This window comes from Equus caballus, chromosome X, assembly GCF_041296265.1.
Source record: "Equus caballus isolate H_3958 breed thoroughbred chromosome X, TB-T2T, whole genome shotgun sequence".
Lineage (NCBI taxonomy): Eukaryota > Metazoa > Chordata > Mammalia > Perissodactyla > Equidae > Equus > Equus caballus.
The window spans coordinates 103,135,114-103,148,480 of NC_091715.1; the positions used below are offsets into that span (position 1 = coordinate 103,135,114).

Below are 13,367 nucleotides of genomic sequence, written 5' to 3' on the forward strand. Positions count from 1 at the left end.
TGGCATCTATATATGTGAAGGGAGGGAAGAAAGGAATGAAAAATATTGGACAACACTGCAAAAATCATATGCTTTCCAAGGAAAATAGAACCTCCTTTCAAACTAGGAGCATATAGCTGCTGCCGCGATACCTTCTCCCACCCTCAACCCACCTCCTGTGAGAGGAAATTTGTGTCACTGTGAACCTTTATCTGAAGTCCTTGCTGCTGTCTCATAGCATGACTGCTTTCATAAAATTATCATACATTGGGGCTGGCCCCATGGCCGAGTGGTTAGGTTCGCGCACTCCACTTCAGCGGCCCAGGGTTTCGCCAGTTCAGGTCCTGGGTGTGCACACGTCACTGCTTATCAGGCCTCGCTGAGGCGGCGTCCCACACAGCACAATCAGAAGGACCTACAACTAGAATATACAACTATGTCCTGGGGGCCTTGGGGTAGAAGAAGAAAAAGAAAAAAAAAAAGATTGGGAAAGGTGCCAGTCTTAAAAAAAAAATTACCAAACATTACTAGAGATTGGTCAAAAGTAAAGGTTCTACTGAAAAGAAAGTTATGGTTTAAAAAATAGTGGACTTTCACGATCTCCTGGATGTTGAAGGTGACAAAATACACTGGAAGGTGTGATTGTCTGCTTCTGCGCTGGGGAAGCCACAATAATAGGCTCTCTTGGGCTGGTGGTGAGAAATGGAGACGAGGCCCTTTCTGATCTTAATGGAGCCCCCTCTTGTGTCTTCTTTGAACCAAAATGCTTCCCATTCCCCTATGACCTCCACAAAATGGAGGGCAGTGAACAGAATTTGGAGAGTACTGATGGATGTTTAGCTGCCACTTTCCCTTACAGCCCTGTGAGTACCTTCTTAGGACAGTCCATGGCTGTCAAGCTCCTTGGCATGAATGGAACATGGCCCCACCCGGAAACATACTATTTTCTACTAGAGATTCACCCCTTCCTATCTTGCACAACAGGGCCTGGTGGGGATGAGGACGGCAGCAGGGAGGTGTGGAAGGAGAATGTGTGGCCAGTGTAAACCTCTACGGGCACTTGGAGAACTCTGTGCTGTGTATGGCCCATTGACGGTGACCCAGGGCTATTACCTTATGAAAGGAGGCCCCTTAGACCTTCTGTTTGAATGGCATTCCCTAAGCAATTCCCATCCACATTCTACTTATCCCAACTGGCATCCAAAACCAATATATTGCTAATTTGCATCTTTATTGATAATACAATGTGCCTTACAAAAACAATAGGCACTGATTTTGTTCATTTATTCAGTTCATTTAACAGGTATTTGATGAATAACTCTTGATGTTGTGCCACGCACAATTCATATCTGGCAGAAAAATACTTTGGAAAAACTGTCACAAAGACCATACTTCAGAAAATGGGACCTGCGTAAGGACCGTTGATGACAGGGTCCCATGCCATACCTATAGGGGCCACAGGAAACGGAGGTGCAGGTGCTGGGGGTGGCACAGGCATCACGGGTGGCTCGGGTACCACAAGTGGTGGGGGTGGCCCTGGTGGCACTAGTGGCCATGGCACTAGAGGAACATATCTCCAAGCAGCCTCTAGAACAGGGACTACAGGATAGAGCCCATCAAAGGTGACCCCCACAGGGGGACCCATGGCGATGGGGACCAGATTTCTTAACTGCTGTGCCCTCTGGTGTCTTCTCCACTTGGCCCTTCTGTTCTGAAACCAAACCTTCAATCAGAGGGAAAAAGGGAATTGGTTTAGTATATAATAAACAGTTAATGTCATAGTAAAAAACGCATAACATGCAACTCTACCACTGAGATTTTAAACTGCAGCAGGAGAAGCTATTTCCTTATTCCTAAAACATCTTGGGAAAGTCAGCAGCACACCTCCTCCCTCAGCTAACTCTTAGTAAGCCAAGCCCAGTCCAGACATTGGCACATTCCTTTGTCTCTGTCCTCCCCATTTTTAGTCTTCCTTGATGTTTTTTTCCAGGTCTTGGATGCAGGTCTAACTGATGAATTGCACCAGGTCCCTGCTGTTAATGCTCATGCGTGATAACAGGGTAAAAAGACGCTGGATCATCAGCTGTCCAGCTGCCTCCATCCTCTTCTCACCAGGAATACTGTTACCCTGGTTGTGGGGGAGCTGAGCACGGTATAAAGGTGGGCCCGATTAAAGTCATACTGAGGAGAACCACCCCCTATTTGAAAAGCCCATCTTCAGTCTGAAGTAACCAATCCACAGGAACACGTTGCATTTTTAGACAAGATTTCCTCCGATGTTGCTTAAGTGATCACTCTTTGTCTGAAACCTCCTGAGAATTAAACAGGTGGTATATCAAGGGAGACTTGGTCATGGGGTCCCAGGGACTTTGTAGCTTGTCTTGCTGGGACTTGAGAGTTGCTGAAGCAGTGGACACTGCCTTGATATTTTAGCCTTTAGTATTAAGGAAAGTTTAGCCTAACTGAATCCAAATTCACTAAACTCAAAATCCTTTGCCCAGATAAGAGACTGGACATCCCATTGTCATCACTGGCAATTTTGCATGCTCCAGTCTGCCCTACCCTCTAAAGCTTCCTGGGCTCAGGACAAGGGCAGCTCATTTGGCTCTAGCTAGTTTCAGGATCCTGGACAGGAGCCACTGTCACCCAGCGTCTGGGGTGCCCTAGGTCCTGCCAGCTCCACTCCTTCACCAGGAGACCCCAATCCCATCACTCATTCCTAAGGCAGGAAGGTTCAATCACGCATTTTAGGAAGATGTTCAACAACAACGTGGGATAAGGGGGCACAAAAAAAGCTCCTCCCTAAGTGTTTGCCAACTATTAACAAACAGATAAAAAAGCGGGCAGACTTTGCTGTCCTCTTAGTATACTAGTTAATGGGGTTTGTATTATATTTAATCCTTTTGGAAGTTCCCAAACTGCAAATTTTAAGTGAGACAAAGGGCCTTTTCTCTCTCCAGTCTTATGACTTGGGGTCCTTCTGCTGCATAAATATACAGTCTGAAGAAAATCTCCCTAAACATAACCAAAGCCAATATCTGGCAAATTTTGGTATGGGCTGATAATAGGTCCATATTCCTAGTACGTACTGGTTTCATAAAACAGGTCTACTATATTTCCAAACTGGAGAGGGGGAGCGCCTACTAAGTTTCTTGGGGAAATTCATGCTACAGAGTTTAGAAATATATGAGAACATTGCCTTTTCCCCTATTTGTGTTTTCTGGTTCATTTCCCCTTCAGAAATACATTGAGAAGACTATGTAAACCCAGGGAGGAGGAAAAGCAACTCAGCAAACCTTGTTTTTCTTTTCCTCTGAGCTTACCTTGCATGCCTGAGGAGGTGGAGGACCCGTTCTCCCCTCTACCTGAGACCAGGCCTGACTGTTGGTCCAGCCTATGGCATTAGGAGGCCAGCATTCAGTGGTCTGCTTTGCTGGGCTGCTTTTCTGCACATCACCCACAGATGTGCAGCACGTTTCCGTCACCGCACTCACGCATGCACTCTGCAGCAAAACTACTAAGCCATCTGAGACATATATATACAAATGTATTTTTTTGAGGGGGGTGAATACTTCTTTGAATTAACTATGGTTTTCTACAATCTGAAATAGTCACTTTCTGACTCCATGCCCTACAAACCAGTAATCACTGGCTGAGTAAATGAAAAAGTATTTTAAATTAACACAGGTCAGAACTTGGCCTGAAGTGAGACCATCCTCACAGCCAATCAAATTCCAGAAAACTGACTCTTTCAGAATAATACCACCGAAAAGGAACTAAAAATTCTTAGATGTTAAAAATTCCGCAAGGGACTATCCACTGATGCACTTGGTAGTTCCAAAAAGTTGAATTTGTGCGGCATCTGCAACGCATATATTTGACTGTATACAATTCTTCTCTAACATTACACCCCTTCTTAGGTCAGTGGCACTTTATTCAAAATTGTTCCTTCTCTTTTGTGGTTTCATTTTTCAGGACAATTTTCCAAAGCTTGCAAACTTTTCCCCATTACCATCATAAGTGCAATATTTTGGCTATGTTTTCAGGCTGACATCAAAGTCTTCCAAAGAATTAAAATTTCAGGTTGTACTCTCTACACTGCTTTACAAAACACTTAAATACAACGACACTTGGACTTTTAAGCTCCCCCCGTCAGTCTCAGTGTAACTAAACATACATTACTTACTCATGTACTGTGTTCTGTGTGTGAATTACTTCCTCCTCCCAATGCCTGAATATTTATAAATTCACTCATTTAGCCAAGAGTTTATGCCTGGCTTTAAATATTTTGAATAATTTAGTACAGTTGCACTGTTTTATAACCTAGCTCTTCAGTGAATTAATTTGAACACTCCCCAGGTGAGACTGAGCTCCAACATGATTCCACATAGAAACATTCCTTTAGGGAGGAGACTAACATCCTTCCTAAAGGATGCCAGTGTTAGAAGGAGGTGAACTTTATTTATTGGAAAAAAATGTCTCAGAGTGAGTGTGTGTGTGTGTGTGTGCGCGGTGAGGGGAGAAGTGTGTGTTCTCTGTTTTTTCCCTTTTAGGAAATCACATTTCCTCTGGTCATGGGCAACTTCCATAAGCTTGAACTTACTTATTCCATTTTCCACCCCTGAAGAGCCCATTGTTCAAAACTTATTTGCTAAACATGGAAAAGACAACAAAACACACCAACCTGAGAATGTCCAGGACAAAACCTAATGCCTGTTTAGCACGGCTGCCCTGCCAATTAGCCTTTTAAGATTTACTGACCTGCACTCGGCCTTCATTCAGATTCAGCCGTCCTGCAATCTCCTCTCTGAGGGGGGAAAATTGTAAATATTTAGTATTTGGAGTTGTGGATAAAATGAAATATATTATGCACATTATTTCTATCCTCCCTTCTAGGGCAGTTTTCTGCGGTACAACGTGGGGCTTGCTTTAGGGAGAGTTTGCCCATCAACAACTCTGTTAAATAAGATAGAAAAAGGCAATATATGTGAAAGTTCCTGGTAGGGGGTCTGTTTGTTGGATATGACTCAATCAATTTTTCTGTTTGTGGAACAGCAGAGAACAATCCTGGAAATCTTTTCTTGAGAGGTTCCTCGGTGAAAATAGATAAAAGGCCAAAACACCTTTAAAACGGTGTTTTGAAGCATATTTCTCTTTACTGTAAAAGGGGGAAGTGAACTCTCAAGGAGAAACTGCAAACCGCGTCGGCGAAGCGCTCAAGGGAAATTCGTTTTTGCCCTTTGGCGGGCGAAGGCTCAATCCAGCGGGACCAGAAAGGGCGTCCCCAACACTCGCACCGACTTGTTTTGGTCCCCCCTTTCCTGCCGGGCCAGAATAGGCCTGTTCCTTCGTCTACACTACGGGGATCTGGACCACAAAGGCTCCAAGTAAGGCAAGCGAGGGGAAGGGGTCGCTGGCTTTTAAACGCTCAAAAAACTGCCGCCTGAAAACAGTGCTCCAGGTTGCATGGCCGAGACTAGGGGGAGGCAGACGAGGCTCTCGCCTCGTGCGCAAAATTTAAAGTACGCGAAAGAGCTGAGTAATCATGATAAAAATTTTAATACACTATTCAAAATATAAAAATTAATGCAAAAAACCCATGATGAACAAATTATCAAAATTTTAAATTAATTTACGTTTTTATTAATTTAACTTAAATTAAATTAGTTAATTTAATTTTGGGATCAATCAGACCCTGCCTTATTTGCTTCACCCTAGTCCCACTCCTGTCTCACAGTCCCGCAGGCTCTGTAGGCATTGCCCCAACCCCAGAGAGCAAGAGCGGACCCCGGCGGCCTTGAGCCCCGCCGAAGTGGCATTTGGCTCAGGAGAGCAGGTAAAGGGTCCCGGGAAAGAGCCTAAGGCGCCCCGGGAGGAGCCCGAGCCCCTTGGAGAAAATTGGCCGCCTGCAGAGCGAGCCACTTACCGAGCGAGCACGTCGGGGTACGGAGTGCGATGGAAGATGAGCTCGAGCTCGTACAGCTGCAGCTGGGTGAAGACGGTGCGGTAGCGGCGCCGGTTCCTCTCCACGATCTGTGGCCCCTCCGCCGGCGGGGGAGGCTCCTCCCGCTGCAGCGGCGGCTCCACGCGGCCGCCACGCCCTCCCTCAGGAGTTTCGCGGTCCAAGAGGCTGCGCCCTCTCGCACCAAGATCGCCTGCTGCGTCTGCCCCGTTCCCAGTTTCGGACAGCGTCTCCTCCTCGTCTCCTCGTGTTTTAATCACCCCGGTCAAGGTAGGCTTCACATCTGGGAAAGGAGGAAAGCAAAAGAGAGAGACCGGGGCGCTAGAGCCCACGGGGCTCGGGCTGGAGGGAGCGAAGGGCTGCGATAGAAGAGCAGCGGCGACGACAGCGCGGCGTCCCTTCCACCCACCCCTCCCAGGAAAACGTCCTCTCCAGGATTTGCCGAAGCGCTTGTCCCCGTCTAGGTACTGACCGCGCAGTTCTTCCTCCCTCTCGTGGGCTCCCAGGCTGCGGTAGCCGGCGTCATAGTGGCTGCACCCAGGACGAGGCTCCATGCTGTCGATGAATCCTCGCGCTTCCACAGTCTCTGTGCTGCGCTCGGTGGCGATCCCCGGCTGGGGTTGGAGCTGGAGCTGGCCCGGCGGGGGTGCTCTTCTGCCGCTGGCACCTCTTCCGGCGCGGAGTCTGAGCCTCGTGCACCTTATATAGGGGGTATGTTGCCCCCAGCAGGGTCAAAGCGTAGGCGCTCGCGTCGGTTAGACGCCCTCTGTTAGCGTTCACATTACCTCCGGTTGGTGTCGGTGGGACCTGATGGGGGCGCTGTCGTGACCAGGGCGTATGAGTAAAACAGGGCGAGTGTGTGCGACAGTGGTGCTTGTAGTGGGCATGCTTGTGTGGGGAACAGTGACTCCCACTTGTTGCTTAACTGACCATTTCCAACTCGGACTAAGTGTTTGATTGGAGGAAGGGGTTGTGCTGGATTGTGAAAACCGTTTTGGGGGCGGGGGACAAGACCTCACGCTAGCTCCTGGAGCTCGCGGGGAAGTTTTTGGAGAACGTTCCTCCGCCCCACGCTCGATGTTCCGCAGCCCGCGAGTGGTGTGGTGCCCCTTGCTTCCCCAGAGGAAAAGACGGAGAGATAGGGCAGCGGGAAGCGCGGAGCCCTCAGCAGCCCAAGCACGCTAAAGCGAAGTGGTTAGTCTATCCTGGATTCGGCTCTGAGCGCGACTACCCTCTCCTAGAAGTTGGCGACTAATGGATAGGACTGTCTGGCTCTGTTTCATTCGCGCCCAAAGTCCGCATATCGGGCTAGCGATTAAGACGAAATGATTAGTTTGGAGGCTGCGTGCACTGGGTTTTTGAAATCAGATCCCGCCGTGCATTCCTGGAGCGAGAGTTTGTGGTTGGGTTTGCAGAGCAGTCCGTGTGCTCAGATGCACGCTGCAAGAAACCCCACGTGCCTTTTGAGAAAACTCCAAGAACTTCAGATTTTTAGTAATGAGCCCACGTTAGAGTGCAAGTGTAGAGACTTGCCAAGTGCGTAGTGCATGCAAGAATGCCTGTGCTGCAAGGAGCCCTTCCTTCGGTTCCTGCCGCATGCAACATTTGCTCTGCTGGGTTGCTGCGCTTCTTTCTGCACCCTGCTCCGCAGGCGCCTAAAGCGCGCCTAATTCCCGGGCCAGTACTGCAGCAGGAGCCGAAAGCGCGCCTTATTCCCGGGCCAGTACTGCAGCAGGAGCCGAAAGCGCGCCTTATTCCCGGGCCAGTACTGTAGACCTGGGAAGAGTTCCCGCCTTCCCTGCTCCCACTGCCCCTCCTCCCCTTCCCCTTATCTAGAATTATCTTCGTGAGCCGTTTTCCCTCACTACTGTGTCGAATGAAAAAGGACCAGGCTACAGTGGAAGGCTCTATGGTTCTTCGTTCAAGAAGCGTTTGCAGGTGCTCCAGGATTTGTTAATGCCCTTCATATTCTAAGAATAACTTCTAATAATGGGCCCTCTGCTTGGCACCGTACATAATTTATCCTACTCTTACCTTTGCAACCACCATTATTATCATACCCATTTTCTACACAGAAAACTGAGCCCCAGGGAAGCCAGGCAACTTGCCCTCGGTCGTACAAGCTAGTTTGACTACAAAGTCTGTGCACTTTTCACCGTATTGCTGCTGTCTTATTTTAAAGGAGTAAATAACGGTGCGCTTTTGTCTGGATTCCTGGCGAACAATTTTGGCCTGGGATGAGTTACTGCACAAGAGATCCATACATGTTTAATCATGGAGTGCAGTAGCCTACTTAGTACATTGGTAACAGCTTAGGTGTGTTCTGTCACATTTTAGGATTCCATGGTTTACTCCAATGTTTTCTTTTTCTTTTTTTAAGACTGGCACCTGAGCTAACATCTGTAGCCAATCTTCTTTTTTTTCCTCTTCTCCCCAAAGCCCCCCAGTACATAGTCATATATTCTAGTTGTGGGTCCTTCTGGTTGTCCTATGTGGGACGCTGCCTTGGCATGGCTTGATGAGTGGTGCCATGTCTGCGCCCAGGATCCCAACTGGTGAAACTCCGGCCCCCAGGAGAACTTAACCACTTGGCCTCTGGGCGGCCCCTACTCCAATGTTTTCTGAACCTCAGCCATTCCTGTGCCCCCTGCAAGTTTTGCCATAAACGGGTACCAGCCATAGTAGTATTTACTTAACATGTTTACTTAAATTAATTCGCTTTTCGAAAACCTTAAATATGGAATTGAACCTCATCCTAGGCAAAATGAGCTATGAATTCAAGGGTTTCATATACCAGTTTTATGTGAAGTAGAGAGTGGCAATAATTGAGAGCAGGGACCCTTAAGCCAGACTGCTGGTGTCTGAATCCCGGTTTTGCTTGCCACTTGCTAGCTGGCTAACCTGGTGAGTTGCTTATTCTCCTTGTGCCTTAGTTTTCTCATTTGTAAAATGGGAATGACTAAAAGTACCTACTTCATGGGGTTGAGGATTAATTGAAATGCTCACAATAATTAACACTTAGCTGACGCTTTTATGTGCTAAGCACTGTTCAAGGTGCTTTCAGATGATGTTACTGAGTCACAGAGAGGTTAAGTAACTTGCCTAAAGGCACTCAGCTGGGAAGTGTTGGACCTTGGATTTAAACCTTCTTAGAATGATGCTTTGTAGAGAGAACATGTTCAATAGTGATAGCCATTATGATTTTTATTTTTTAAGATTTTTTAAAAAAATGTTTCCTTTTTCTCCCAAAGCCCGTCTGGTACACAGTTGTGTATTTTTGGATGTGGGTCCTTCTAGTTGTGGCATGTAGGATGCTGCCTCAGCATGGCTTGACGAGCGCTGCCATGTCCGCACCCAGGACTCGAGCCAGTGAAACCCTGGGCCGCCAAAGCAGAGCACACGAACTTAACCACTCGGCCACGGGGCTGGCCCCTATTGTGATTTTTTTTTAAAAAGTTAAATATACTAGTCATTTCTGTTATATTCACAATGTTATACAAACATCACATTGTCTAATTCTAGAACATTTTTCATCAATAAAGAAAGTCTGCACCCGTTAGTAGTCATTTCCCAGTCCCCACTCCTTGCAGTCCTGGTAAACAGTAATGTACTTTCTATCTCTATGGATTTTCCTGTTCTGGATATTTCATACAAATGGAATCATACAATACATGACCATTTGTGTCTGACTTTTTTCACTTAGCCTTGTGTTTTTGAGGTTCATGCATGTCGTAGCATGTGTCAGTATCTCATTCTTCTTTATGGCTGAGTAATATTCCATTGTGGAGATAGATCACATTTTGTTTACCCATTCATCAGTTGATGGGCATTTGAGTTGTTTCCAGCTTTTAGTGATTGTAAATAGTGCTGCTTTGATTGCTGTGAACATTCGTGTGCAAGTTTTGTTTGTGGCTCTGTTTTCAATTCTTTCGGGTATTTACTTAGGAGTAGAGTTACTGGATCATATGATGATTCTGTACTTCTCTTTTTGAGGAACTGCCAAACCCTTTACCACAGCAGCCACACCATTTTACATTCCCAACAGCCACATATGAGGGTTTCAGTTTACGTCCTTGCCAACACTTCTCTTTTTCTGTTTTGTTTTTATTATACCCCTCCTAATAGGTGTAAAGTAGTACCATTGTGGTTTTGATTTACATTTTTCTAATGACTGATGGTGCTGAGCATCTTTTAATTTGCTTGTGGCCATTTGTATATCTTCTTTGGAGAACTGTCTCTTTAAGTCTTTTGCCTATTTATTAATTGAATATTTGTCTTTTTGTTGTAGAGTTGTGAGACTTCGTTATATATTCTGGATACTAGATTCTTTATGATTTGCAAATATTTTCTTCCATTCTGTAAGTTTTCTTCTCACTTTCCGGATAGTGTCCCTTGATGTTTGCAATCACCAGCCTGCCCTCACGTAGCTTTGGGGTTCAAATGAACACTACCAGCTCAGTCTAATTTGTTCCTGGTGGCAAATCCGGATATGTGGCAAAAGCGAATCTAATCTTTTCTGGACGAGTCTACCTTTAACTGGGGCTTTAACAAGATTCTCACAGATAAATACCAGTCAAACATGCATAAATAATAAACCAAAGATAGAGATCGCCAAAGACTTATTGTCAGATGTGAACTACTATTTAAATACGTGTTTAACATGTTTAAATAAGTGACATGATATAAAAAACACAAGGAAGGAATAACCAAATATTTTAACAAAGCAAATAGAGTTTCCAGCAATGGAACTGAAAGATTAATGTAATTTTTTTCTTTTTTTATTGTGGTAAAACACACATAATGTAAAATTTACCATCTTAACCATTTTAAAATGTCCAATTCAGTGGCATTTAGTACATTCAGAATCCTGTGCAATCATCACCACTGTCTAGTTCCAGAACATTTTTATCACTCCAAAATGTAACTTGTACCCATTAAGCACTCACGCCCCATTCCCACCTTCCCCAGCTCTTCGTAACCACGAATCTACTTTCTGTCTCTATAAATTTGCCTATTCTGGGCATGTCCTATAAATGGAATCATACAATATGTGGCCTTTTGTCGCTGGCTTCTTTCACTTAGCTTAACGTTGTCTAAGTTCATCCACGTCGTAGCATGAATGAGTACTTCATTCCTCTTACTTGGAGGCATTAGATACTAGCCTCCAGGAGCAAAGTGCCAGGATAATCTGGAGCTGATGTCCCATACAGAGGCTCGAGCTGCCCTTGCTGTGGCTTTGGCACTACCACACCAAGATGGCACGCTTACCTGCTTTCCCGTTGCTGAAGGCCGGCTGGCTGATGCAGGCTCAGACTCCCATGAGGAGTCCCTCTGCCAGGCAGTAATCCCCATTGGACCTTTATTCTGGTCTGTAAACTGAGGCAATTTCTAGATGGATTTTAAGGATCTTTTCAGTCGAGAGAACTGTAATATTATGGACGTTTCATGCCCATAGATTACTGCTGCAAGTGAGGGTCACCTGTTCCAGATGTGGCCAGCAGTGAGGGTGGAGTGGAGGAGCTTTCTGTTCGTTGAGGGCTGCAGGAGCCTCGTATGAATGGGCATTCATAGCACTGTGTGCTTTCTAATTATTCCTTCTCCCTACAACGAGACTCTAGCTAGGGATTGACAGCTTTTTCAGTCCTTGGCCTAAAGGCCCTACAGACCACCCTTGATAATCCACCACGGAAAGACTGATAGGAAGAGTGAGGTGGCTTTTGATGAAACGCCAGTGAGGTGATGTCTGTTTTTCTTTTTTTAATATTATAAATAAATTATTCATTCATGTCAGAAGCCAAAACTTTGGCTTTTTTAAAAAATAGGCATTACTTCTTAGACATGGAAGGGGCACATGGACAGAGGCTTCTCATACCTACATTTGAGAGAATCACAGTTCTCTGTCATTCCTTCGGACTCTTGAGGCTGTGTCTACACTGACAAAGTGAGCAGAAACCTCACCAAGGCTATTTGCATATCTAGTCCTAGCCTTGAGAGAGCACCAGAGGGAAGGAAAGACAGCCTGGAGATACCTGTTACTGCTGGTGATGTTTTTTTGAGGAAGATTAGCCCTGAGCTAACATCTGCCACCAATCCTCCTCTTTTGTTTTTTGCTGAGGAAGACTGGCCCTGAGCTAACATCCATGCCCATCTTCCTCTACTTTATATGTGGGACGCCCGCCACAGCATGCACGGCTTGACAAGTGGTGTATAGGTCTGCACCCGGGATCCGAACTGGCGAACCCCAGGCCGCCAAAGCAGAACGTGCGAACTTAACTGCTGTGCCACGGGCTGGCCCCTGTTATTTCTGGTGATTTTATGTGTCAATAAAAGTGGTTGATTTTTGCATTTCCTATCCTATCCTGGAACAAACGAACCTTTCAAGTTTGTTCCATGAAATTGAATCATTTGCACATGAAATGCCATTCCAGAGGCTGGGCCATTCTCCTGTAACCAGGAATGAAGGATAAAATTCCATGATTTTTCTTTAAATTCTGCCTAATTTTTTGGCTATTGTGCCTAGAAAGCTTGGAGAATGACTGCTGTCAGTGTGTTGCTGCATGGATCGGACACTAACCCCAAGGATTTCTTGACGCCACCTAAGGGCACCCTGGGCTCACGCCTCCAAAGGCCGGCTCCCTACCGCTGCCTTCTCTCAGGGATCCTTCAGAGGGAGCGGTTCATGACCTTCTTGATCCCTGCTATGATCTGGGAAAGTAATCCACTTGCCATCTACCTTTAAGGTGAAAGAAAAATCCAATGTGCTAATTACCACTGGCTTTCAGCTATTTCAAGTTCTAACTCAGTTCCCACCACCCCTTATAGGAAGTGCTTGATTTCTCAGTTACATTGTAAACTCTTTTTTTTTTTTTTTGAGACGAAGATTGGCACTGAGCTAAGATCTGTTGCGAAGCTTCCTCTTTTTGCTTGAGGAAGATTGTCCGTGAGCTAACATCTGTGCTAATCTTCTATTTTTCGTATGTGGGACACTGCTACAGCATGGCGTGATGAGCAGTGTGTAGGTCCATGCCCAGGATCTGAACCTGCGAACCCTGGGCGGATGGAGCAGAGTGTGCAAATTTTTTTTAAAAGATTTTATTTTTCTTCCTTTTTCTCCCCAAAGCCCCCTGGTACATAGTTGTATATTCTTAGTTGTGGGTCCTTCCAGTTGTGACATGTGGGACGCTGCTGCAGCGTGGCTCGATGAGTGGTGCCATGTCTGCTCCCAGGACTCGAACCAACGAAACACTGGGCCACCTGCAGCGGAGCACATGAACTTAACCACTTGGCCACAGGGCCGGCCCGAGAGCATGCGAATTTAACCACTGCACCACTAGGCCGGCCCCTGTAAATTCTTTCTATACTTCATACACTTCTTAGTGTTCCCCAAAGCAGGGCTATGTATATAGTGGGCATTCAGTAAGGATTT

At 46.0% G+C, this 13,367-nt stretch overlaps 1 protein-coding gene across 1 annotated transcript; it reads right to left on the reverse strand.

The window, feature by feature from the left end:
* Positions 1-1,191: 1,191 nt before the first annotated feature.
* ESX1 (ESX homeobox 1) lies at positions 1,192-7,576 on the reverse strand. Its single transcript, XM_023634082.2, has 4 exons — positions 6,414-7,576; positions 5,906-6,224; positions 4,741-4,786; positions 1,192-1,702 (listed from the first exon to the last, which is right to left on the reverse strand). Exons 1-4 carry the CDS (start codon positions 6,493-6,495, stop codon positions 1,373-1,375), a joined length of 777 nt encoding a protein of 258 aa, XP_023489850.1. The 5' UTR covers positions 6,496-7,576; the 3' UTR covers positions 1,192-1,372.
* Positions 7,577-13,367: the final 5,791 nt, after the last annotated feature.